This window comes from Myotis daubentonii, chromosome 8 (assembly GCF_963259705.1).
Source record: "Myotis daubentonii chromosome 8, mMyoDau2.1, whole genome shotgun sequence".
In the NCBI taxonomy this organism is placed as follows: domain Eukaryota; kingdom Metazoa; phylum Chordata; class Mammalia; order Chiroptera; family Vespertilionidae; genus Myotis; species Myotis daubentonii.
The window spans coordinates 88,552,745-88,577,678 of record NC_081847.1 but is presented as its reverse complement, the minus strand read 5'-3'; the positions used below and the strand labels follow the sequence as shown (position 1 = coordinate 88,577,678).

The 24,934-nt window shown below is 43.0% G+C and overlaps 3 protein-coding genes across 4 annotated transcripts in view; 1 reads left to right on the top strand and 2 right to left on the bottom strand.

Moving 5' to 3' along the window:
- Positions 1 to 10,999, top strand: part of ZNF397 (zinc finger protein 397) — a 29,769-nt gene extending 18,770 nt beyond the window's left edge. Inside the window, exon 2 of the mRNA XM_059707342.1 lies at positions 8,003 to 10,999. Coding sequence (XP_059563325.1) covers positions 8,003 to 9,954 — 1,952 coding nt within the window. The 3' untranslated portion in view covers positions 9,955 to 10,999. The remainder of the gene's footprint in view (positions 1 to 8,002) is intronic.
- LOC132240033 (piggyBac transposable element-derived protein 4-like) lies at positions 1,802 to 17,505 on the bottom strand. The gene is made up of 2 exons (XM_059707345.1): positions 17,432 to 17,505; positions 1,802 to 3,582 (listed from the first exon to the last, which is right to left on the bottom strand). Exon 2 carries the CDS (start codon positions 3,578 to 3,580, stop codon positions 1,817 to 1,819), a length of 1,764 nt encoding a protein of 587 aa, XP_059563328.1. The 5' UTR covers positions 3,581 to 3,582; positions 17,432 to 17,505; the 3' UTR covers positions 1,802 to 1,816.
- On the bottom strand, positions 13,691 to 24,651 carry ZNF24 (zinc finger protein 24). Of its 2 annotated transcripts, none has more exons than XM_059707346.1 (4): positions 24,524 to 24,651; positions 22,074 to 22,579; positions 21,754 to 21,901; positions 13,691 to 19,225 (listed from the first exon to the last, which is right to left on the bottom strand). In XM_059707346.1, exons 2-4 carry the CDS (start codon positions 22,491 to 22,493, stop codon positions 18,687 to 18,689), a joined length of 1,107 nt encoding a protein of 368 aa, XP_059563329.1. In that variant the 5' UTR covers positions 22,494 to 22,579; positions 24,524 to 24,651; the 3' UTR covers positions 13,691 to 18,686. The 2 variants fall into 2 exon arrangements, with proteins under 2 accessions (XP_059563329.1, XP_059563330.1); XM_059707347.1 differs by lacking the exon at positions 24,524 to 24,651 and adding an exon at positions 24,033 to 24,169.
- Between the last annotated feature and the right edge of the window lie 283 nt (positions 24,652 to 24,934).

The following is a 24,934-nucleotide window of genomic DNA, read 5'->3' as shown; positions in this document are numbered from 1 at the left end:
AACTCTAAGCAACTATGTAACAAATATAGAAGCTAAATAAAACCCCAGAAACCCACTTTAGTCCGCCGGGCTTCAGCCAGCAGGATCGCAACATTGTAAGCAAAGGCCAGAAACCACTTTCAGCAGCGGAGGCCTAAGAGCTGGATCCACACCTCAAAGCTAAAGCTGGCCCAGAATTAAAAAAAAGAAAAAAGAAAAAAAGGAGCAGTTGGGAGCTTCCGTCACCCACCAGCCTGAAAACAGCCCTCAGCCCCTCACCCAGACTGGCCAGGCACCCCAGTAGGGACCCCCACCCTGAAGGGTGTGTGACCAGCTGCAAACAGCCATCATCCCCTCACCCAGGCTGGCCAGGCACCCCAGTGGGGACCCTCACCCTGATCTAGGACACCCTTCAGGGCAAACCAGCCAGCCCCACCCATGCACCAGGCCTCTATCTTATATAGTAAAAGGGTAATATGCCTTCCAGCACCGGGATCAGCAGAGCCATGAGGCCTCCCAGCACTGGGATCAGCGGAGCCGAGAGGCCTCCTGGCACCGGGATCAGCGTGACAGAGGGCAGCGCCCAAACCCCCTGATCGCCCTGCGGCTCTGTGTGTGACAGGGTGCGGCGCCCCAACCCCCTCCCCCCCCACACACACACTCACAGGCCCTGCTCTGTGTGTGACGGGGTAGAGCCATAACCTCCCCATCGGCCCTGCCCTGAGTGTGAGAGTGGCGGCGCCTCAACCCCCTGATCGGCCCTGCTCTGTGGGTGATAGAGGGCGGTGCCCCAACCCCCACCCCACGGGCCCTGCTCTGTACATGACAGGGGTCAGCACCCCAACCCCCTGATGGGCCCTGATCTCTGTGTGACAGGGTATAGAGCCCCAACCCCGTTGATAGGCCCTGCTCTGTGAGTGACAGGGGGCCGTGCCCCAACCTCCTGATTGGCCCTGCTCTGTGCATGACAGGGGGTGGGGCCGCAACTTCCCCATCGACCCTGCCTTGAGTGTGACAGGGGATGGTGCCCCAATCCCCCAATCGGCCCTACCCTGAGCGTGACTGAGGGTGGCATCGCAGCCTCCCTATCCGCCCTGCTCTGTGCATGACAGGGGGCGGCACCCCAACTCCCCAATCGGCCCTGCTCTGAGCCCCACCAGGGGCTGCACCTAGGGATTGGGCCTGCCCTCTGCCACCCGGGAGCAGGCCTAAGCCAGCAGGTCATTATCTCCCGAGGGGTCCCAGACTGCGAGAGGGCACAGGCCAGGCTGAGGGACCCCCCCCCCCAGTGCACAAGTTTTTGTGCACCGGGCCTCTAGTTAAGTATAATGTTAGCTGTTGGTTTTTCTTTGCTTTTTATTGGAGTAGTTAATTTACATATAACATAGTTGATGTTTGGATTTAAATGTACCTTCTCCTTATTTGTTTTTATTCATCCCATGTTTGGTTTCTTTAGTCTCCTTTTTTTGCCTAATTTTGCATTATCAGGTTTTGGTTTTAAATTTTTCTGTTAATTTTATTGATTATACATTCTTCCATTGTTATTTACTAGTTACTTCATAGCAGCTTTTCTCAGATGTGATTCTGTGAGAGAATTGAGCCCAAGTACTCTAAGCATCCATTATAAGTAATATATTAACACTAGAAAGACTGAAAGTTAGTATATACCTATATTGCCCAAAAGCAGTCAAAATGACTGCATTGTGAAAGAATAACTAATTTGTAAAGAAATTTGTTTAAAATTAATTTTTAATATTTTGTATATTATTTACAGTTATATAACAAGTTATTAGTAAATATTAACAAAAAAATTTACTTCACTTGGAAAAAGAATAATTTATGCATTATTATTTGTACATTTTATGCAAATGAAAGTGGAAATCTTTTTATGTATACATCTTCCGCAAACATACTTTTGACATTTTTCACATATATTATTTGTTTTGTTGTTGTGGCAAAGTTGTACTTGACAAATTTTGCGTTTGTTAGAATGGGTTGCATTTGATGATGTTGCAGTTGATCTTTGTGGGTCTTCATGTTCTGATGAATTTTTCTGTCTTGCAGCTCTGTATTCGGTGGAAAGCTGTTCTGCTAATTGAAACAAGAACTCTTTTCGTTGTATTTGTATTCCTGTCGTTTCTTTGTAAAGGATCCAAGCATTTATAGCAGCCAAATCTAAAATATTGAAAAATATTTGGAGGGGCCATCTGCAAGAACTAGCTTTTACTGTGTATTTTCTGGCCATTTGATCCGCCATATCAACTCCAAATTTTGTGCTATTATAAAATTGAATAGATTCCGGTAACATTTTTTTATTACTTTTATCAATTTTCACAAATTTATGCTTAGAACTTAGAACAGCTACTCTTTTATTTGGTTTGCTTTTATATATTGTAAGAACACAATTCTCTGATTTATATAGCAGAGTGGAAAAAGGAGGCATGTTATCCTTCGTTTGTTTGGCTGCTTTGGGTAGTTCTCTTTTGTTTCCTCTAATAGTTCCAACTAGAGTTGTTTGTTTGGCCAATAATTTTGTCGCTAGTGACATGCTAGTGAAAAAGTTATTGGTCGTGATATTTCTTCCACAGCCTGTATATGGCTCGACAAGTTTCAGAACAACATGTTCACTGAGAAGCATTGACGATGGTTGTTTTTCATCTTTCCCCAAATAAGGAAAACCATTCAAAACATATTTGCTACTAACATCTGATGCAAGCCAGAATTTGATGCCAAATTTGTTGGGTTTATTAGGCATAGACTGTGTAAACCTGCACCTGGCTTTTGACGGAAATAATTGTTCGTCAACTGTTATGTTTTGCCCTGGTTGATAGCAAGCTTGACTATTTTCAATGAACTTGTCCCATATTTCCAAAACCAAGGCAAACTTATTTGTTTGTAGGTGCCGACTTCTTTCGGTTCTTTTGTCAAAACGAATAAATCGTAGGATTTGCTTGAACTTTTCTCTGGTCATAGTTTTTCTGAAGAATTCGGGACCCCACTTTGCTGACCATAAATAACTCAGTTTTAAATTTTTTGCCTCGTAGGCTCCACGAGCATATAAAATCCCAATAAATGCACGTATTTCCGGTAATGTTGTTGTCCAGTCATTCCTCAAAATTCGGCGGCCTTCTTCTTCTGTGCACTTCTTTATATGTTTGATAATATAGTTATCTATTATCAGCGAGAATGCACTGATAAGATTATCTGCCATAATGTTCCTTTTTGCGTAGCCTGTTGGCCCTTTCACACCCTTGAAAATACAAGTAGATGGTAACCTTCCAGGAATACCACCTTCGTCAAATTTTGACCACACAGTACCATCGGCAGCTGTTTCAGTCTCCTGAAAGGTGTGTTCAGTTTCTTCATCAGAGTCTGAACTACTTAGCACCCTACACCTTTTCCTGGGCCTATTGATGGCACTTTCATTTTCATCATTGGTGATCGACTCTTCATCGCTATCTTCAGTGTCAGATGTTTCACTGTGAATATAATCCGCTTCATTTTCAGATGATAGTTCAGAATTTGTTGCATCTGATTCTATATCGGAGCACTCTTCACTTATGTTCGTTAGCTTTTCCAATAACTCCCTTCTATTCGACATTTCTTTCATGAATTTAGGGAGCAAAAGAAATAAAATAAACAACTTATTAGAACAAGTATCACTGCATAAAGATTCGAATAACAAGTACTAGTTTAGCTTATTGAGCAACTGCAACTTATCAAGTATCGACAATTTATCATGTACTTGTATGTTATCATGTGATGGTAATCGAAAAAAAATGAAAACTGTTATTTCAATACAGAGCCAAACTGGTCATATAAGAAATTTACTCAATTCAATAATAAGAGTCGGGAAACTAAGATGGCAGCATAGATAAACACCGGGAAATTGCCGCCTCCCACAATAATTGAAAAATACCGCAAAGGACAGAGCGGACATCATCCAGAACAACAGGAAGGCTGGCTGAGTGTAAATTCTACAACTAGAAGGAAAGAAAAGCACACTGAGAGCCAGAGGAGCTGCGGAGGTGAAGTGCAGAGGTACAGCGGCTCAAGCGCGCGTGGAAAGGGGGTGGCACCTGAGGACGCGACTGTCTTTTTGAATTACAAGCTCCCGACTGCTCTGAACTCCGGTTTCGGGAAGTCTCTGGGGACCCAGGATTCATACGGGAAGCTGGACTGTCGGGCAGCAGGCGAACTTGAGGGCGGCTTTCCCTCAGAGGTGCTTGCAGCAATTATCGGGTCACTGAGACCCGCGACTCCTTAGGGCTGGGCGGAGAATCAGCCATAGCTGTTTGCTCCGCCCTTTGATTCCCTGAGACCCCGCCCCACCCAGGCTTTGGCAGAGGCTTTTGCATGTGAATGTACCTAACTGCAGCGGAGCCAGGCAGACCCGGAACTTCCAAGAGAAGGCCCAAGGCCCCGCAGTGGCTTGCATTGCTTCACAGCTGAGCCTCTTCGTGGCTCCTGCCGTGTGGCCTCAGGCAGAGGCTGAATTAGCACCTCCTTAGATCCAGGAGCCACTGTACCCAGTGGTCAGAGGGGGACCATCCAGATTGCAACTCCTCAGATCCATAAGGGACACACTCAGGGAGCAGACTCAGTGAGCACCAAAGCCCCACTGAAGCAAGTCTTGCCCCAGAAGGGTGTCTTCAGCACAGAAGTTCTCCCACTTCAGACACAGCTGATTCTCACAGCCAATTGGCCTGGAGGTCAATTCCTCCCAGTGATCCTACAACAACCAAGGCACCAAGAGTGCACCAAGAGTGTCCACCTCAGGTAACTGGGGAGGCTGAGCCACTGGGCCCTACAGGACACCTGGCACGCAGGGCCACTCTATCAACACAGGAAAGCAGCCAAAATGCGGAGACAAAGAAACAGGTCACAAATGGCAGAAATGGAGGAAAGCAAACGACTGGCTATAGAGTTCAAGGCCACATTTATAAGGTTTTTCAAGAATTTTATGGAAACCGCTGATAAATTTAATGAATCCCTCATTAAGTATAGTGAGACCATGGAGGACATGAAAAAGGACCAACTAGAAATTAAGCATACACTGACTGAAATAAAGAATAATTTACAGAGATCCAACAGCAGACTAGAGGATCCCAAGAATCAAGTCAAAGATTTGAAATACAAAGAAACAAAAAATACCCAACCGAAAAAGAAAAAAGAAAAGAAATTCCAAAAATATGAAGATAGTGTAAGGAACCTCTGGGACAACTTCAAGCGTACCAACATCAGAATTATAGGGGTACCAGAAGGAGAGAGAGGGCAAGATATTGAAAACCTTTTTGAAGAAATAATGACAGAAAACTTCCCCTACCTGGTGAAAGAAATGGACTTACAAGCCCAGGAAGCGCAGAGAACCCCAAACAAAAGGAATCCAAAGAGGACCACACCAAGACACATCATAATTAAAATGCCAAGAGCAAAAGATAAAGAGAGAATCTTAAAAGCAGCAAGAGAAAGACAGTCAGTTACCTACAAGAGAGTACCCATACGACTGTCAGCTGATTTCTCAACAGAAACCATGCAGGCCAGAAGAGAGTGGCAAGAAATATTCAAAGTGATGAATAGCAAGAACCTGCAACCAAGATTACTTTATCCAGCAAAGCTATCATTCAGAATAGAAGGTCAGATAAAGAGCTTCACGGATAAGAAAAAGCTAAAGGAGTTCATCACCACCAAACCAGCATTATATGAAATGCTGAAAGGTATTCTTTAAGAAGAGGAAGAAGAAAAAAGGAACTCTTACCATTTGCCACAGCATGGATGGAACTGGAGAGCGGATAAATACCACAGGATCTCACTCATTTGTGGAACATAATGAACAACATAAACTGATGAACAAGGACTGATCCAGAGACGGAGAGGCATTGATTGGACTGTCGGGCCTTGGAGGGAAGGTAAGGGAGGGTAGGGGTAAGGGGGAAAGATCAACCAAAGGACTTATATGCAAGCATATAGAACTAACCAATGGACACGGACAACGGGGGGGTGAGGGCATGAGCGGGGGGGGGGGGGGGGGGTAGAGGGTAACGTGGGGACAAGGACACATATGTAATATCTTAATCAATAAAAAATATATTTAAAAAATAATAATAAGAGTCATTTGATTATTTAAAATTTCCCAAGCAATCAAAATGACTGCTTTTGGGCAATATAGGCATAACACATATATATATATACCGGAAATGAAGGAGGGGGGAGGTAACTACAATTATTAATAAACGCATTTATATGTTGTACAAAAAGTCACAAAATTCTAAGACATTGTGTCCTTATATACATAATTGTTTTTCTAATTGAAATTAAAAAGCAGTCAAAATTACTTCCTTGGGCAATCTAGTGTTAACACATTGTTTGCGGGTAGTTTTTATCACGCGCTAACAGGTGGCGCGGGCCATTTTTGCAGTTGAATAGATTGATTACCGTTATACCTGGAAGTACATACATAATTCACCATTGTATGTGTTAGAGACCCAATTTTGTCCTTTGGAATTCGTATATTTGCATGTTAGCATCCCTTTAGAGCAATAAAAAAGTATAAAAATAAACATATTTATACGTTACCCGCATTCTACCGCTAGTCTATAAAAAACATATTAATACGTGTCCCACGCTCTACTACCAGTCAACGTAAAACGTATAAATACGTTTCCCGCATACAATGTATTAATGTCTCTCCTATTATGGTATCTATGTACCATTTTGGGGAGAATTAAGAAAATGGTCACTTGCTGTAGCCGGTTTGTCTCAGTGGATAGAGTGTCGGCCTGCGGACTGAAGGGTCCCTGATTCGATACCAGTCAAGGGCATGTACCTTGGTTGCAGGCACATCCCCAGTGGGAGGTGTGCAGGAGGCAACTGGTCGATGTTTCTCTCTTGTCGATGTTTCTAGCTCTCTCCCTTCCTCTCTGTAAAAAATCAATAAAATATTTTTTAAAAAAATAATCACTCAAATCATTTTCTTACAGAACCTTGGTTGAAAATGTTGCCTTCGAAATTACAAAAGTAATTTATTGTACTTTACCTCTTTTTAGTATGTTTTTATTGATTTTCTCTTTTTTGAGAGAGAGAGAGAGAGGAAGGGAAAGGGAGAGAAACATCAATGAGAAAGAAATATCATCAATTGGTCACCTCCTGCACACACACACACCCCACCCCCACTGGGAATTGAGCCCGCAACCCAACATATCCCCTGATCAGGAATCAAACCATGACCTCCTGATTCATAGGTCGACACTCAACCAATGAGCCACCGTGGCCGGCTGTGATGTGCTTTTTATAGTAACCACCACTTAACACTAGGCTGACAATCAAGAAATTCAATGGAGCTCCTACCATTGTTGAGCAAGGAATGGCCTTCTCAAAAATCAACTCAAAAGAGATTTCTGGCCCCACCTCTCTGACCTTTTCCTAATTTACACTCCTTAGTAAGGAAGTTTGGTCAGTGACTGACCAAAGTTGGCTAACTCAAAAAAGGGCTAATGCATTCTTGGCCAATTCGGTTGGTAATAATGACAAAAGAGATGGAGGAGTATGTATAGACATTTTTTTTATAATTTTGGATTCTGTTTTGACTATTCCTGGGCATGATGCCTCTTTCTTTACCCTAATGATAGCCTCTGACCAGCCTGGTTGGTATACCCTCTCAGTGACAGCCTGGGTGCTGCTGCCTCCCCATCCACCCCCAACTCTTTCATACTGCTTACACTGCTTACCTTACAAACGTTCATGAATTGTTTATGTATCAGCTCTAATTTAGTCTAACTTTCCTAGTCACTGTGATTAGATTTTGGTATTCTCAGATCTCCTGTGATAAACATATACAGATCAAATCTGGTAAGCCACTTCTCTCACTATTGTGGTCCATTACTTCCTGGGTTTTCCTAATTTCCCTCTCAGAGGGTGATTTTGGGTTTTGCAGCACTCCCATATTGTGATGACATCTGTTTCACCTGAAAGTTTCTTACAGTCTAGAGAACACATTCCATTTGAATTTTGTTTATTGTTCTAGATGGTGAGACCAAGACCAAGATTGGAGAGCTGGCTTCAGAGGAAGAAATCACAGCAGAAACTGAACCATTGACTGAAGAGTCTGACAACCCTAGAGACGATGTTCTCCAGGATTCTGAATGCAGAGAATTCTGTAAATTGGGGGATACATTAAATGAAAAGGATAAGAACCTCTTTAAAAGAAGACAACATAACTGTGATGAATGTGGACAAAGCTTTGCTTGGAGTACAGGCCTCATTAGGCACCAAAGAAGCCATTGGGAGAAACCCTATGAATGTGATAAGTGTGGGAAGGCCTTTAGTGTGAGCTCAGCTCTGGTTCTGCATCAAAGAATTCATACTGGAGAGAAACCCTATCCTTGTCATTGGTGTATTAAAAGTTTCAGTCGGAGCTCAGACCTTATTAAACATCAAAGAGTCCACACTGGTGAAAAACCCTATAAATGTGATGAATGTGGGAAAGCCTTCAGTCAGAGCTCAGATCTTATTATACATCAGAGAATCCACACAGGAGAAAAACCCTATCAGTGCAGCCACTGTCATAAAAGTTTTAGCCAGCGCTCAGACCTGGTGAAACACCTGAGAATCCATACTGGAGAGAAGCCTTATACATGTAACCAGTGTAACAAACATTTTAGTCAGAGTTCTGATGTTATAAAACATCAAAGAGTCCACACTGGTGAAAAACCATATAAATGTGATGTGTGTGGGAAAGCCTTCAGTCAGAGCTCTGACCTTATTCTGCATCAGAGAATCCATACCGGGGAGAAACCATATCCATGCGATCAGTGTAGCAAAAGTTTCAGTCAGAACTCAGACCTTATTAAACATCGAAGGATCCACACTGGAGAGAAACCCTATAAATGTAATGAATGTGGGAAGGCATTTAATCAGAGTTCAGTTCTTATTCTGCATCAGAGAATCCACACTGGAGAGAAACCCTATCCGTGTACTCATTGTAGCAAAACGTTCAGCAGACTTTCAGATCTTATTAATCATCAGCGAATTCACACTGGAGAGAAGCCTTACCCATGTGACCAGTGCAATAAAATGTTTAGTCGAAGATCAGATCTTGTGAAGCATCATAGGATTCATACAGGTGAGAAACCATATGAATGTGATGAATGTGGGAAAACCTTCAGTCAGAGCTCCAACCTTATTCTACATCAGAGAATCCACACAGGAGAGAAACCCTATCCGTGCAGTAATTGTTCTAAAAGTTTTAGTCGTCGTTCAGACCTTGTTAAACATCAAAGAATCCACACTGGAGAGAAACCATATGCATGTAATCAGTGCAATAAAAGTTTTAGTCAAAGCTCGGACCTCACTAAACATCAGAGAGTGCACTCTGGGGAGAAGCCCTATCATTGCGACAGTTGTGAGAAAGCCTTCAGTCAGAGTTCTGACCTTATTCTTCATCAGAGAATTCACACTGGAGAAAAACCATACCCATGCACACAGTGCAGCAAAAGTTTCAGTCAGAACTCGGACCTTATCAAACACCAGAGAACCCACACCGGGGAGAAACCATACAAATGTAATGAGTGTGGGAAAGCCTTTAGTCAGTGCTCAGCTCTGAGCCTACATCAGAGGATCCACACTGGGGAGAAACCGTATTGGTGTGATCAGTGTGGCAAAAGCTTTAGTCGGCGCTCTGATCTCATTAACCATCAAAGAATCCACAATGGTGAAAAGCCATATAGATGTGATACATTTGGGAAAGCCTTTGGCACATGCCCTGATGTTACTGAACATCAGAGAATCCACAGTGGGGAGGAACCCCACCCATGTATTCAGTGCAGCAGAAGTTTTACCCAAATCTCTGAACTTATTGATCATGAGAAAGTCCATTCTGGCCAAGACAATCTAATTGTGACAAATGTGAGAAAACCTTTAGTGTACACACCAACTTTATTCAGTACCAGAGACACTATACTGGAAAAAAGCTTATGAATGCTATTGATGATTATGAAAAAGGTTTTAATGCTCAACTCTTGTACTACATTTAGAAGGAAAAAAAAAAACAAACCACCCATAGTGGAGAGAAAAACATTGATTCAATTGTTATAATGAAGGTTTAACTCAAATTCTGAGGAATCCTGTGTGTTGTGGGAAAATGTTCAATGTGAATAAAAATTATACCAAATGTCAGCAACAATGGAAATTTGTATCTGATATAATGTGAGAAAATCTCTAGTCTTATCAAATACAACCCGTGAGAGTTTTAAAAGTATTAAGAACCTTACCAGATATTGTAAAAATCAGTGTTGTGGGTGTGCAATCAGAACTTAGAAATATATTAGTATTATAACCTCTAATCTTTAGTGAGCCCAAATTACCTATCACATATCAGAGAAGTTATTTTAGATAATGTAGGGAAAACTTAAAATACCTTCCATATTTAATTGGCCCTCACTCTGATATCACACCTATCTCCTGACATCTGGAGAGTTCTACCTTATGTTAATGCTAGTAATCATTAAATCCAGTGTATGAACATATGATGCTATTCTGATACTAAATTTATTAACTACACAACTCCAGTGCTCCATTTTCTACAAAAAAAAAAAGTTTTTGTGGCCTAGTTTTGGTTTTCCTAGTGAGGAGTTTTTAAGTTCCTGTGATGTACATAGCAAATATGGATTTATTTTGCTTTCAGTAATGAAGCCTATAAGCTTTAGTGGTTTGAAATAATTTCTTCAATACTACCATTTAATCACAGCTTAAATATGGGAAACAATAAAAAAATATTTCATATGTCAAAGTATGATAATTTCTCTACTACATTTATCTTGTCATCAATAAATTGAACAAAAGTATAGCTAAAGTAATACCCCATGACTAATTTGTGTAGCATATTCTGTTTAAAAATAATACCCACCCACTGATTTTTTAGGTGGCAACATTCATCAGACATTTGTTGATTTCTGACATGCCTATTAATAGGCTGCATATATGCAATGTTTCCTACTGAAAAATAAAGTTTTTTTCATTCTAATTGTCTTTCTGGTATTAACCATTTTTTAAAATTATGCTATCATATACTTTGAATATCCTCTATAATTATCTAATTAATATTTCAATCCAATAGGAATTGTCAAATTACTATGTGCAAGGCACTTGTTAAGGCTTTATAGTCTACACAAAATTTGTATACAAAGGTTTGTGTACTGTCCCAACAAAGTATGTAGTATTTAAGGACTGATGTCCATACAGAAAGCGTATAGCTCAATGTAATCATAAAGGTAAACAAGATATTTACTAGTAGCCCTAGCCGGTTTGACTCAGCAGATGGAGCGTTGGCCTGCGGACCAAAGGGTCACGGGTTCAATTCTGGTCAAAGACAGTTACCTTGGTTGCAGGCTCCTCCCCAGCCCAGGCCCTGGTTGGGGCTTGTGCAGGAGGCAACCAACTGATGTTTTTCTCACATCGATGTTTCTGTCTTTCCCTCTCTCTTCCACCTTCCCTAAAAATCAATGGAAAAATATTCTCGGTTGATTAACAACAAAAAGATACTTGTGAGAGCTCTGAGGAGGTAGGGTTCAATTCTGATTGGAAAGCTTTGTGGAGTTCCTGAGACTTGAAGTTTGGAGGATGAGGTAGGGGCATAAAGGCAGGGAGAGAATAGTCAACAAAGGCACAGAAGCAAGTAAGTACAAGAAATGATGTGGAGTGGAGTGCTTAGTTATTAATTCACTCAAACATTCAGTGCCAGGCACTGTACTAAAGTGCTGCCAAAGGAAAAAAAAAAAAGGTTCCTGCCATCAAACTTACATGTTATGGAAATAATAACTGGGACATGTACTTAAAAGAAAAAGAATAAAATGGAATTAAAAATGAAGTAAAAGAAAAGACAGTTGAGGAGTGTGATAGTAAACAGGCACTTAAACTTCACAGGGTTTAGTGTCATCTGAAAAGTATTAGGTGGTGGAAGTAGATACATTTCTGCATTTTGCTCTCAAGACAATGGAAAGCCATTAGGATCTTTGAACCAGGGAATGGCACGCTCACTTCTCTGTTGTATGAAGTCTAAGATTAAAAGGAGGAAAGAGAGCAAAAAGGAAAACTACTTGAAAGTCTGGAAATAAAATCATGAGGCCCAGAAGTAGAGGAGCTTGAAGATACTGACATGATAAGTTGAGAAATGAGTAGGGAGACAATAAGTAGGTATACAATCAATTATTGTCTGTTCTTTGGAGAATTTTTAAAAAGTGAAAAAGAAAAATAGGGTAATCAATTTTAAGTTGAAGTTTAGCAATCCCTCTTGAGTGAAATGTTAAGAGCCAACTGTTTACTACACATTTCTCCTGTGTCCTACTGATAAACTTATGTTCATGAATTTAACATACATCCAATGTTTTCCTCCTCAATTCCCTATCCTGGTGAATTGCTCTACTAAACATTCTTGTTATCCAGATAAAATAACATAGCTATCCTACACTCCTCATCCTCCGTTTTCTAAATATAGTAGTCCAGAAAAATGAGTACATACCAACATGGAGACTGAGAAGCATCCGTGAGGTAAAAAAAAAAACCAAAGTGTTGTTCTTTAAGCTAAAGGAAATTGTCTATTATGCAAATATTGCTGATGGCTCAAGCAATATGCCTAATAAGTATTAGAATCAGCAGGACAGAGATCAGCAAACTTGACTAGAACTTTTTACATAAATTTGTATGATGTAATGTCACACCTCTCATTCCTGATATTTTTTTCCCCCCCTGATCAGTCTGGCTAGCTTATCAGTTAATATTTTTAAAAAACTAGCTTTTTTATTTCTAAACCTTTTCTATTATTATATTACCTTCAAAAATGTGTAAAAAAATTTTTGAAACTTCAAAGAAACAAGACACTTTGTTCTCTTCTCAGCAACTAATCATGTCGCTTCTTTCCTCATTCAAAGTTCAATCATAGTCCCACCACTGGCTAGCCAGGTCTCCCATGATCTGGCCCTGCCCAAACCCTCACCCCACTTTTCTCTGGCCTCATCCACTACTTCCCCCCAAGTTCATTCTGCTGGAGACACACTGGCCTCCTTGCTGTTTCTTGAACAAATGACGCACTGTTCCCACATCGAGTCCTTGGTACTGTGTTCACATGCCTGGAACATCTTTCCTCGGGTCCACTTGCTTTCTTATCCTCACTGGTCTTTCATTGGCTCTCGCGTTCTCAGTGAAACCTTCCCTGAACGACCTTCCTACATGGCAGTCCTTTCCTCCTGGATTTTCGTATCCCTCTTTCCAGATTTATTTTCTCCTTATTCACCGACATAAAATGTTTTTTAGTGTTTTTTCTTTTTACTGCCACATGTAGTCTCCACACACAGGGGCAACAAATGTAAACCCCAGAAGTCTTGGGCTTGAGCAATTTCAAATCCACAGACCTGAGAATCAAATGAGGGCCCCCAAGAACCATGGGAGGGGGATGGAGGTCATGGGGAGGGCCTCCTCGGATCACATACAGAAAACACTTGCGGGGAATGCCCCCAGAGGAATGGCTGCAGCATAGACAGCAGTGTCATCCCTTCTCAGTCCTGGAATGAAGGATGGGAAGAGAGATTCCTGAAGACACGACCATGTGAAAAGCTTTTCATCCACAGACATTCCCAACATCAACGTTCAGTTATTACTGGTGTGGAAAGTGTATGTGTGTGGCGTGTGGTATCGAGAGTGCAGTAACAAATGGCAGAGGTTGACAGAGGCCAAACCATGGAAGGCCATGCTGATTTTATTCACCTGTATAGTGCATAAAGTATAAGTCTAGAATTTAAAATTACAGCGGTTTCTACAAATCAATAAGAAAATACAAATAACCTATATTAATCAGGACAGAAACCCAATTCAATTATCTTAAACAGGAAAGGGACTTTATTGGCTCACAAAACGTTAAAGTCCGGAGGTAGGGCAGGCTTTAGGCACAGCTGGATCGAGGGCCTCCAGAAAAATGACATCAGAACTCAGTTCTCTGTCCTTTCTGCTAGCCTCTGAGCTTCTCCTCGCTCTCCCCACATGGTACACACACAGTCCTTAGTTCCTGGGATCTCCGTGAGCCGTGTTGCCAATCGTTTCTGCAGTTTGCTGAGAGCTCTCTGTAGCCTGGCTTGAGTTACACGCCTATGCTTTCATCACTGCGGCTACGGTAAGGAGCTGCAGAACTCAGGGAGGCCAGACCTGGTCATGTGTTCAGCTAAGCCATAGGGAATGGGTTCCCCGCAATAAATAAGGGCTCTGTTACCAGAAGACGGAAAAGAGATGCTGTACAAACAAAGACAACATACACCCACACATAACCCAGCTGGAAAGCAGGTAGCGGATGTGAACAAACAATCCATGGCCAATAAACATGAAAATAACCTCAACCTTATCATTAATCAGGGAAATGTAATTAAGGATTTTTTGTTGTTGTTGTTCAGATAAAATAAGTGCAGGTAAGGCCATATGGGGAAATGAGCATTTTCCCTACAGTTGGTAAAATATAACGTTATGAAGGCCTTTAGGAAGGCTAAGGTGAGCCTATCAGGGAGTGCACCGCTGATGTAATCACCTTAGACAATGCCATCCTAAAGGAATATTCACACACATGCACAAAGATATATGAAAAAACATTTACTTTGGCAATGTAAGAGCAGGAGAAAAAAATACCTTCAGTCATGGTATTTTCATAATATTGAATCCTATTAAAGAAATTTAAAGACCTCAGGAATAGGTTTTTTGAGACCAAAAAAAAGGCAAGCTGTAGAACAGCACATATATGATCCTGTTTATGCAAAAATAGCTTTTATATGCTTATGTACATTCAAATGGAGATGTATGGAAAGGGGACTAGACAGATGTATACTAAACTCTGGGAAGTGGAATGTGATTGAAGTGCTGGAGAAAGTCTTTGTTCTTATACCTGTATCATTTATGCTTTATACATTGAGCTAGTAGTCATTTATACTTTCATAATTTTAAAAAAAAGAAACATGGGCAAACACAATTCATAACAGGAAATGCAAATGGCCAATAAACATAAGAAGAAATGTTCCTCATTAATTATCAAAGGAAGGAAATACATTTTGCCTATCAGATTGGTGTGGGTGCCCACAGGCACTCTTATCATTGAGGAGTTGTAAACTGCTGTAAATTGGTAATCTTTTGGGTGGCATCTCTTAAAATGCTGAATGTGCACATTCTCTGACCCAAAAAATCCACTTGTATTTATCCTACAGAAATACCCACACAAGCAGCAAAATATATGTACAAGGATCTTAACCATACCTTTATGTATAATAATTTAAAAAAAGAACGAAATTATCCAGGGGTTGATTAAATAAATAACAGTATATTCATGCAATGGAACAGTATTTGTAGCCATGAAAAACAATGCCTATATCAAATTGGGAAGGAGGGGAGACAAATTTCAGAGCAGTACATGTAAAATGGGGATATGTACCTTCCTCGTATGGTTGCTGTGAGGATTAAGAGTTAATCCATGGTAAAGCACTTCAAAACAGTGCCTTTATAGGAACCACAAGTGTCGGCTATTAACACATTTTTGCTTAAACTTGTATATGCCTAAGTCTGGAAGAATAACAGACCGTAATTATTACTTCTGAGTAAGACTATGAGAAAGAATGTTCTTTTTCACTTCATATTCTGTACTATAAAAAATCTTAATGAGTGAATTTAATAGTTTTCATATTTGTTAACTATAAAAGATAAAAACCTCTGAACCATAAAAGATAAAATCTAAAATCAAGGTTTAACAGCCACTGCTCATGGCATTGTGGAAAAATTGATGTCTGTGGAGTTCACAGAACTAGATTTGAGTGTTAGCTCTACTTGGCCACATGCGAGTCACATGATCTCTGAATCCTGCTGTTTAGTCTACAAATCTAAGTGCGACAAGGAGGGTCTAATCCGATGCCTGGCATGCAGATTATTTCAATACATATAATTCTCCCTTCAACCTACATTAACGCGGTAGACATACTGCTAAATGATCAAGTGCCAACTGGGTGTGAATGTAAGGAGCTTAACCTCCAAGAAACCCAGAATTTACCAGTAATGAGCAAATGCTCAGTGGCTATTGGGTAGGTATCAGCAGTCTGCATGCCATTAACACTGACTGCTTGTTTGCTAACCAAAAGTTGCCACTGCTTGACAACTGCCAGATCACCATTTCATCAGAGGCTGCGCAGCCCCCAGAATTGCTATGATTATCTGTGTGGGTATAGATAAATGTAGAGATGAAATCATAAATCACTGAATAGTTATTTTAGGTCGATTTATCCACGGGGATATAACCTAATCAGAAACAGCAAGTACACCAACCACTTTCTTTTCCTGTGGACCATCACCCAGTCTTTTTGGATCCAGCCATTTCCCCACTGAGCCCTGCCATAGCCTCAGAATGTTTTCTAAACAACCCATGGCTATGAGCTGGCAAGACAAACACTTATTTGCCAACTCTAACACTACTTTGTCTAAGCTCTCACGTTATACCAAACATCTTTGGCCTTTAAGACAAATCTACCACACTGAAGCTTCTTGGTATACAGAAAAGATATAAAATCGAAAAAAGCATGAAATGTCAACCACTGAGAGCTTGACCCCTTCTTACCTACTCTGATATTAAGAATCCTGTCATCCTAGCAGAATTCCAAATATGCCACCTCAAAGCCTACTTGGAAAGAAACCAGTTATCAATCAATCAATCAACTCAAGATCATTGCATCTTAGAGCAGAGGAGGCTATACCTTTATTGGACATTGACATGTTTCCTCTCAGCTACAGAAAAAAAGACCCAAACAAAAGTCCCTACATTTTCTTGTATAACTTAAAATACATTATATCATTACTACATATTTATAGTTCAATAAACCTTAATCTATAAAGCACATTTCTTATAATTATCAGAAAACCTATAAACAAGCCCCATTCTGCCTCGCTTCTCCACCAGCTGGCCTTGCATGTATTACTATGCTTTTTAATAGGCTCATGCAAATTTCACCTTCCATTTTTAAAATTTAATCCAAGCACCAGTTGTAACCAAAATCTCTGGAACTATGAAATATTTATTCAAATGGGTCATTTTCCACACAATGTTGCCCACTATAAGAAAGCCTTTTCTCATTTTCTATATTTTAACTTCCAGAGTTTTCCACTGAACAGTAGAACTACAGTACTTCAGATTCTCAGCCAAGGAGTATATAACCTTACTACTACAATGCATTACTTTCATACATTTATAAAAATGTGTTAAGACTTAAAAGTTTTAAAAAATAGTTCAATCAATTCTGATAGTTAATAAACTAGTTGTTAATAACCTAGTCGTTTACTTTTTAAATAGAACAATCCATTCAACTTAACATGTAAGTACAACCTCAATGCTAATAGAGATTGATTAGTTTTATAAAACCTCTAAACTGTGATAGAATTTTAAACTCACCTCTGAGGAATGCTGGAGAGACGGTTAGGATTAGCCGTTTGAGCCGTCTTCCTCTCCCCCAAATACAGCACCCTGGTAAGAGAACTATGGCTCCCCCAGGACTGCTCAGAAGGGGGCCAGAGGCTAACTCACAAGAAACCGCTTTGCACCAGTTCCCCGATAATATACAGTGGAAGAATCACCTACCTGATGGTAGGGCTACAGTACCCAGCACAGTGCCTTGTCGGTAGAAAATGTTGAATGAATGAATGCGTGGCTGCTTTGTTAGCCTGGTGTTCAACCCTTTTTTACCAAAAAACTAAAATAAAATAACAAACCTGATACTTGTTACCCACCTGGTCAGGGATTTCTTCTATCCTTAACAAAAACGAAGGCAAAATAATAATGAATTGGATCTTCTCAAAGCCAAGATGGACTATTACCTTCACATCTGCCCTTCAACACTGTCATTGACTGCAAACTCTCTAGTGTTTTTTCTACTTTCATAGTTTATGATTCTTGTTTAGACTGTCCACTTTCGAATGATACAGAGAACATTATTTTCATTAGTGGGATGCCTCCAAGTTACAGACAGGATGCAACATTTTTATTTTCCTACAGGCAGATAATTATATCTAGATAAATTCTTGATACACTTCAATTCTTGGGATCCAAATATTTTTACATCTTTCCCAATCTAGGCGTCCCATTCACTTTTTGATGTTTTATCACCATCACTTCTAATTTTACTTTGAAGCTTTAGTCATCTTTCATCTTCTATTTTCTGAAATGCATATCCAAATTGGGTTAAAAAACCCCCAAAAAAACAGAAGAGTAAATTTTGAAAAGATGGTTTCGGTTTTCAGACTTCATAATCCCTATGTTGCCCTTTAATGTAGAAGGGAAGGGAATGTATCCTTGCAAAGAAGATTCCATGATCAACACAAACCTAATGTGTCTGTCTACAAAAGAAAATTGTGAGAGACAAAGAATCAAGTAGATCATTATTTGGAAAAAAATAGTAAGAATATAAACATCACATGAAAGATTTAGGCATTCACATGTAAATTAAGTTTAAAATTTCAGTTTCTAGGCAGGTATGACACCATTTCTTTCAAAACAAACTGATAATGTTGAGTGACAATGTTCTACATTTCCCAGTGGATTTTCTAACATTCTTATAGGGAGACCAAACTGTATCATTATGTATCATTCCATGTTTTTGTCTTCATTTCTGAAGAAATAGACCTGAGTGCTGACTTTTATTTTTAATTTCTTAAACTTTCACAACATTCAGCAGTTTTTCTGCATTGTGTCTTCGCTGATGTCTGAAAAGATTTGAGCTTTGACTATAGGATTTCCCACACTGAACACATTCGTAAGGTTTCTCCCCAGTATGGATTCTCTGATGATTAATAAGCCCAGAATTCTGGCTAAAGGCTTTTCCGCATTCAAGACATTTGTAAGGTTTTTCCCCAGTGTGGACTCTCTGGTGTTGCACAAGGATGGAACTTCTGCTGAATGCCTTCCCACATTCAACACATCCATAGGGTTTCTCTCCGCTGTGGATCCTTTGATGAAGAATAAGGGCTGAGCCCTGACTGAAGTGTTTTCCACACTCATCACATATATGTTGTTTCTTTCTCGAAGGATTTCTCTTTCTTTCAAACCTGCCCTTAGGGAAACAGGCTTCTCCGTATTTAAAAATCTGAGGAACCCCCACACTGAGCGTGCCAGGAACTTCATGAGATTCCACTGCTGAAGGAATCTCGTGCTTTGGAGCTAACGCTCCATTTTCAGTCCTAGCATCATCATCTGAAACAAACAGAAAATGTAAATATCATTCATTTCCTATTCTGGGAGATAGAAACCCAAAGGAAAAAAAAAAAATAATGAATTTAAAGTAAATAAATAGCTTCCATTCATCTATAAACAATATTGTGAAAGCTGATGCTAAGGTTGCCACTCTCAAAAGAGAAAAATATGAAATGACTGATTGTGAGGCTAATGAGGTAAATAACATAATGAGGGATTAAACAGTTAAATCTGAACAGAAGTAGGAACAGGCTAGTGCAGGGGTGGGCAAACTTTTTGACTCGAGGGCCACAATGGGTTCTTAAACTGGACCGGAGGGCCGGAACAAAAGCATGGATGGAGGGTTTGTGTGAACTAATATAAATTCAAAGTAAACATCATTACATAAAAGGGCACGGTCTTTTTTTTTTTAGTTTTATTCATTTCAAACGGCCGGATCCGGCCCGCGGGCCGTAGTTTGCCCACGGCTGGGCTAGTGGGTTATAAATGGTAATGAGGGGGGAAAAAGAACAGAAAGATGGTAGATTTTAAGACATTCAGGAGAGAGTGACACAACTAGGTCTGGATGGAACTTTGTAAGAACAAAAATAAAATAAGGCTGGCCATTAGAAAAGCATTATAATATTCTTTTGCTTTGAAAAAGGGAGAAATTACCTCAATACAATGGTATAAAAAATAAGCCATCAGTTAGAAAGTAGCTATTTCTGAAATGAGCTAGACAAGACAGGTCACAGCCAAGATGAGAACACAGGAGTCCTGACAGGGGCTGAGGATGAGCTGGGAGCATCCTGTGTTAGTTCAGGTTGACACTCACAGAGGCAATACGCCCTATAAATCCAAGTTTTCCTGTGAAGAACGCTGCCCTACTTGGTATTTCTCAGTATCTAGATGAGTCTTTCTTAGCCTCAGACAGATGTGCCTGGTGAACGAACAGCCTGAATTATCAGCATGAGGTACCATCACATCTGCAGGCAGCAATACGAGCAAGTTTCATTTACAACTTTCCTGATACACACACTCCAATAAACAAATGTTTCTAATGATTTAAAAATATATAAAATTTACAAGAAAAAAAAAAAGACTTTCCTGAAACTTGAAAAGTCAAGACGGTTACTACAGGGTGAGAGCAGCGCTCGGAAAGGTCCATACTGGATGGCTGAGAACAGGAAAAAGTCAGGAGAAAAGGCTGACAAGGAGAGGCAGAGGAGGGTACGGGTCACATGGAAACAAATGGCGCAGTAAGAAGGACGTTCTCAAGTGAGGTAGAGACTAGACTGCTGAAACGAGGAATCGCAGAGATGAAAAGCACCCTAAAACTCAGGCGGGGAGAAGTTTTCTGCCCAAGAAAATGCCACCTCCCAGCCAATGATAACGGTGTGCAAACTGTATTGCACAGAACAATGTCCAGATTCCCAGCATACGTCAGCCCCACACCCGAAGTTCTGAATCGGGAAAACACATCCAGTAGTTTGAGGGATAAAATGGGTGGTATCAAAGTATACAAACAAGAATGTAGCATTAATTATAAAAAATACTGGGAAGCACTAATTTAATTTTTCTGTATTTAAAAGCTCATTATAGCCCTAGCCAGTTTGGCTCAGCGGATAGAGCATCAGCCTGCGGACTGAAGGGTCCCAGGTTCCGATTCCGGTCAGGGCACATGCCCCGGTTGCAGGCTCGATCCCCAGTTGGGGGCGTGCAGGAGGCAGCCAATCAATGATTCTCTTTCATCATTGATGTTTCAATCTTTCCCTCTCCCTTCCTCTCTGAAATCATTTAAAAAAAAAAAAAAGCTTCTTATAGCTAGAAAGCCCATTTTTGCATGAATACTTAGAGAAGATGAAGAACTTTATCAAAATATCATTTTTACAAAAAAAAGAACCTTAGAAAAAAATGACTCTGGATAGGATGTTGAAAAAATAGGCGAAAATTTAGAAAGACCAGTAATAACAAATAAACAGACTTGAAGAGGCCTCAGGTAAGTTTACTGCACCAGCGAGATGAGGCAGGAGACTGAACGGACATGGAACAGACGCCCAATATGCACTAGTGCATGCACAATGTACAGGGACCTGGGCTCTAGGCAGGCGCTGGCTCAGAGTGAGCAGACGCCAGCCAGCCTGAAACGGGCCGGCCATCCAGGAGGAGGCAGAAGAGAAGAAAAGGCTGATGGTGATGTCTAGGAACAAAAGACCTGAGCTCAGCAAACTGTTATGAGAAAAGAACCAAGCTCCTACAGGGTGTCCAGTCTAAGAAGGAAAACACACACACACACACACACACACACACACTCACACATACACACACACTCACACACACACTCACACACATACACACACACACATACACACACATACATACACATACACACATGCACACATGCACACACATACACACATACAAGCACACATACACACACACACATACACACACACATACACACACACACACACGGGTAATAAGCAAAGGGTTCTAGACAGAAGCCCCCTTCTGTCTCACCCTCCACCCCAGGGAAGCCTGGTCCTCACCGCAGTGCCTGAGGGAGTGGAGCTCCCAGGACGCCCACTTGAGCTGGTTTTCCACAGCATCGAGCTCCGAACTCGGTAATCCCTGCGCTTCTTCTTGAGATGCAATCTCCTCTACCAGCACCTCCCGCTTCCGCCGGCAGAGAGAGACCTGCGAATAAGACTGGGGGTCAGTTGATACGGAGTTTAATGCGAATCGGAACTCACAGGACCTGAGAGAGGCCGAGGGACACAGATACTGCATTGAGTGGGGGTAACTCAGCAGTTCTGCCTCCGGGTGGGGCAGGGCCTCGGACCCAGGAAAGCGGCACAAGCAGGCTCACCGACTGTCCGGGGTCATCCAGTTCACTCTCTAAATCCTCCAGCACCGCCACGGCCTCCTCTCCATTCTCGGGGTGATGCTCGCGAACCCAAGTCTGCAGCTCCTTGGGGAGGATGGCCACAAACTGCTCCAGCACGACCAGCTCCAGGATTTGTTCCTTCGTGTGCGTCTCGGGCCTGAGCCACAGGCGGCAGAGTTCTCGAAGCTGGCTGACGGCCTCGCGGGGCCCCGGGGAGTCCTGGTACCCGAACTTCCGGAACCGCTGTCGGAAGACCTCGGGGTCGGGGAGACGGCTCCAGGGGATGCTCGATCCCTCTTCACCATCCGGATCCTCCTCCAACTTCACTCGCAGGACTTTTTCCTCCTCTTCTGGAGTCGGGATGATAAGTATGGAATCTTCTTCCCCTGACTGCGTAGACATCCTGATTTTAATGCTTCACCAAGAGACAATCGAGGCAGGCAGAATACAGGCCTCGGGGAGATACCTCGTTTTCTCCACAGGCAATCCTAAGACACAAAAAATTAACCACGTAAACGCCCAACTATCCTAAGAATTTGGATACATGTTGATAAAGGAGGTAAAAACATTTCTTTTTACTGAATTAAAACATTCCAATCAATAAACTATACCAGAAGTTGGCAAATTGCAGCTCAGAGTCAAATCTGGCCTGCTGCCCATTTTTGTACACTTGTATTAAGAATAGTTTTCACTTTTTTTTTTTAATCCTCACCTGAGGATATTTCTTCCATTGATTTCTAGAGAGAGTGGAAGGGCAGGAGGAAGGGGAGAGAGAGAGAGAGGAAAGAGAGAGAGAGAGGAAGGAGAGAGAGAAGAAGGGGAGGGGGGAGGGAGAGAGAAAGAGAGAGAGAGAGAGAGAGGAGAAAAACGTTGACATGGACGTAAGAGACACATGGATTGGTTGCCTTCTGCATGTGCCCCGACAGGGTCAAACCCTCGACCCTTGGGTTCGCAGGCCAATGCTCCAACCACTGAGCTAAGCCGGCCAGGGCAGTGTCACATGGTTGAAAAATCTCAAAAGAATACTTCATGACATGTGAAAACGATAGAAAATGAAACCATCTGTCCCTAAATAATTTTATTTGTTCACAGTTCACGCTACAATGGCAGAGACGCATTGCTGCCACAGAGACTAGATGGCCTGAAAAACCTAGCATTTACTACCTGGCCTTGTAGTGTTTCCTAAATGCACCTGATCCTGAGACACATTATTTGCAATTGAAGACTGGTGTTCCCTCCCACACTTAGGGCAACTCAAAAGCAAGGATATGCTTAAGAAAAAAGTATTTTAAGGCAGAATCTGTTACGTTAAAAAGTATTTTTAGAATGTTTAAGAACCCCCTACCCTTAAAATAAACTGAAGAATTAATTGTTCACTTGCTCAGGAATAGATAACGTAATATGGGGGGGGGGGGGTTAACCTCCCGTGCCATTCGATGCAAGCATTACTCAGTCACCCACACACCGTGACTGTCTAAATCTGCGACAGGCTTTAGCCACAACGAATTCCATTCCGCACCGGGTGACTGTGTTCCCCGCTTCTGCCTTCGGGGAGGCCCGGCCCGTTTCCGGCCATTCCCCGGCACCTGCAGTCATGCCCACGCCGCTGGGGACCGCACGTCTTAGAAACGCATCTACTCGGGGCCCGGGGTCTGAAAACCGGTCAGGTCGGAAACCGACTGGGGCCCCATCAAGATGACCAGGAGCAGAAAAGCCCTCATCAGACACGTGACACACGGAGTGTCACTCGCTCCTCTGGAGTGTGGTCCTGGAAACAGGGTTTAGCCGCACGTCGTCCCCGCCTACTCCTGCCTTAGCAGTGGCGGCAGCCTCCTAGCTACACGGGATTTCTTCTTCCTGAATTCTCCCGGGAGGTGCGGGGAGGGCAGCCCGCGCGCGGTCCGGGGAGCATTCGGGTTGGGGGCCCGATGATCGCCCTACCTGATCCCGCCGAGCGCCGCCGCGGGCCCCGCCCCGCCCTCCGCCGGCCCCTCCGCACCCGCGGCTGCGGATTTCTCACGACCCAAGGCCAGCCGGGCGCGTCCACGGCGGGGCACAGCACTTCCGCCTGCGGCCGGCGGAACTACAAGTCCCGGCAGCCCTCGCGCAAGGCCCGCCCCTCCCCACCCCCGCCCGAGCCGAGTCCCAGAACTCCCCGCGAGACGCTGGGCCTCGAAATAGAACAAAACCGGCGGGTGGGGGAGGGGAAAGGGCAGGGTCGCGGAGGACGCAGGGCAGGAGGACCGGCGGAGGGTGCCGAGCCCCACCCGGCCTTGGGGCCACCCCCCGGGCCGCAGCGGCCGGGTGCGGAGACGGCGGCCTGCGCCCCCGGGACCCGGGGAAGGTCCCGCCGGGGCTCGTCGCTGGCTCCCGCCGCGGCCCGCAACCCCTCGCCCGGCGCCCCGCAGGCCCTCCCGCACTCCGGCGCAAACCTGGGGCTCGGGCACCGCAGCGGCTTCGCTGTCCGCGGCCGACGCAGAGACGCCGCTCTCAGCCGTTTCCCAGAAGCCCCCGGCGCGGACGGCTTCCTGTCTGCGGCCCAGGAGGCGGGAGCGCGAAGCCCCGCGTTGCCATGGGGACGCGCCCGGGGCGGGGGCGGGGCGCCCCGCGACAATGACCGCTTTGAGGCCGGGCTTGGCCGGGCGCCTCTCTCCGGGGCAGCCCCCGGCCCGCGTCCCGCCTGCAGGACAAGGGAGGGGAAGGGGATCCTGCCGCCGAGCGGGGCTCTGCGGGCTCTCACGCCGTGCACGGGCCCTGCCGCCTGCGCCGCGGGGACCTGGACAGGGTCCGAGCGCCCTGCCGGACACGCGCTGCCGTCCGTTTTCCCCGCAGCCCTGCGTCCC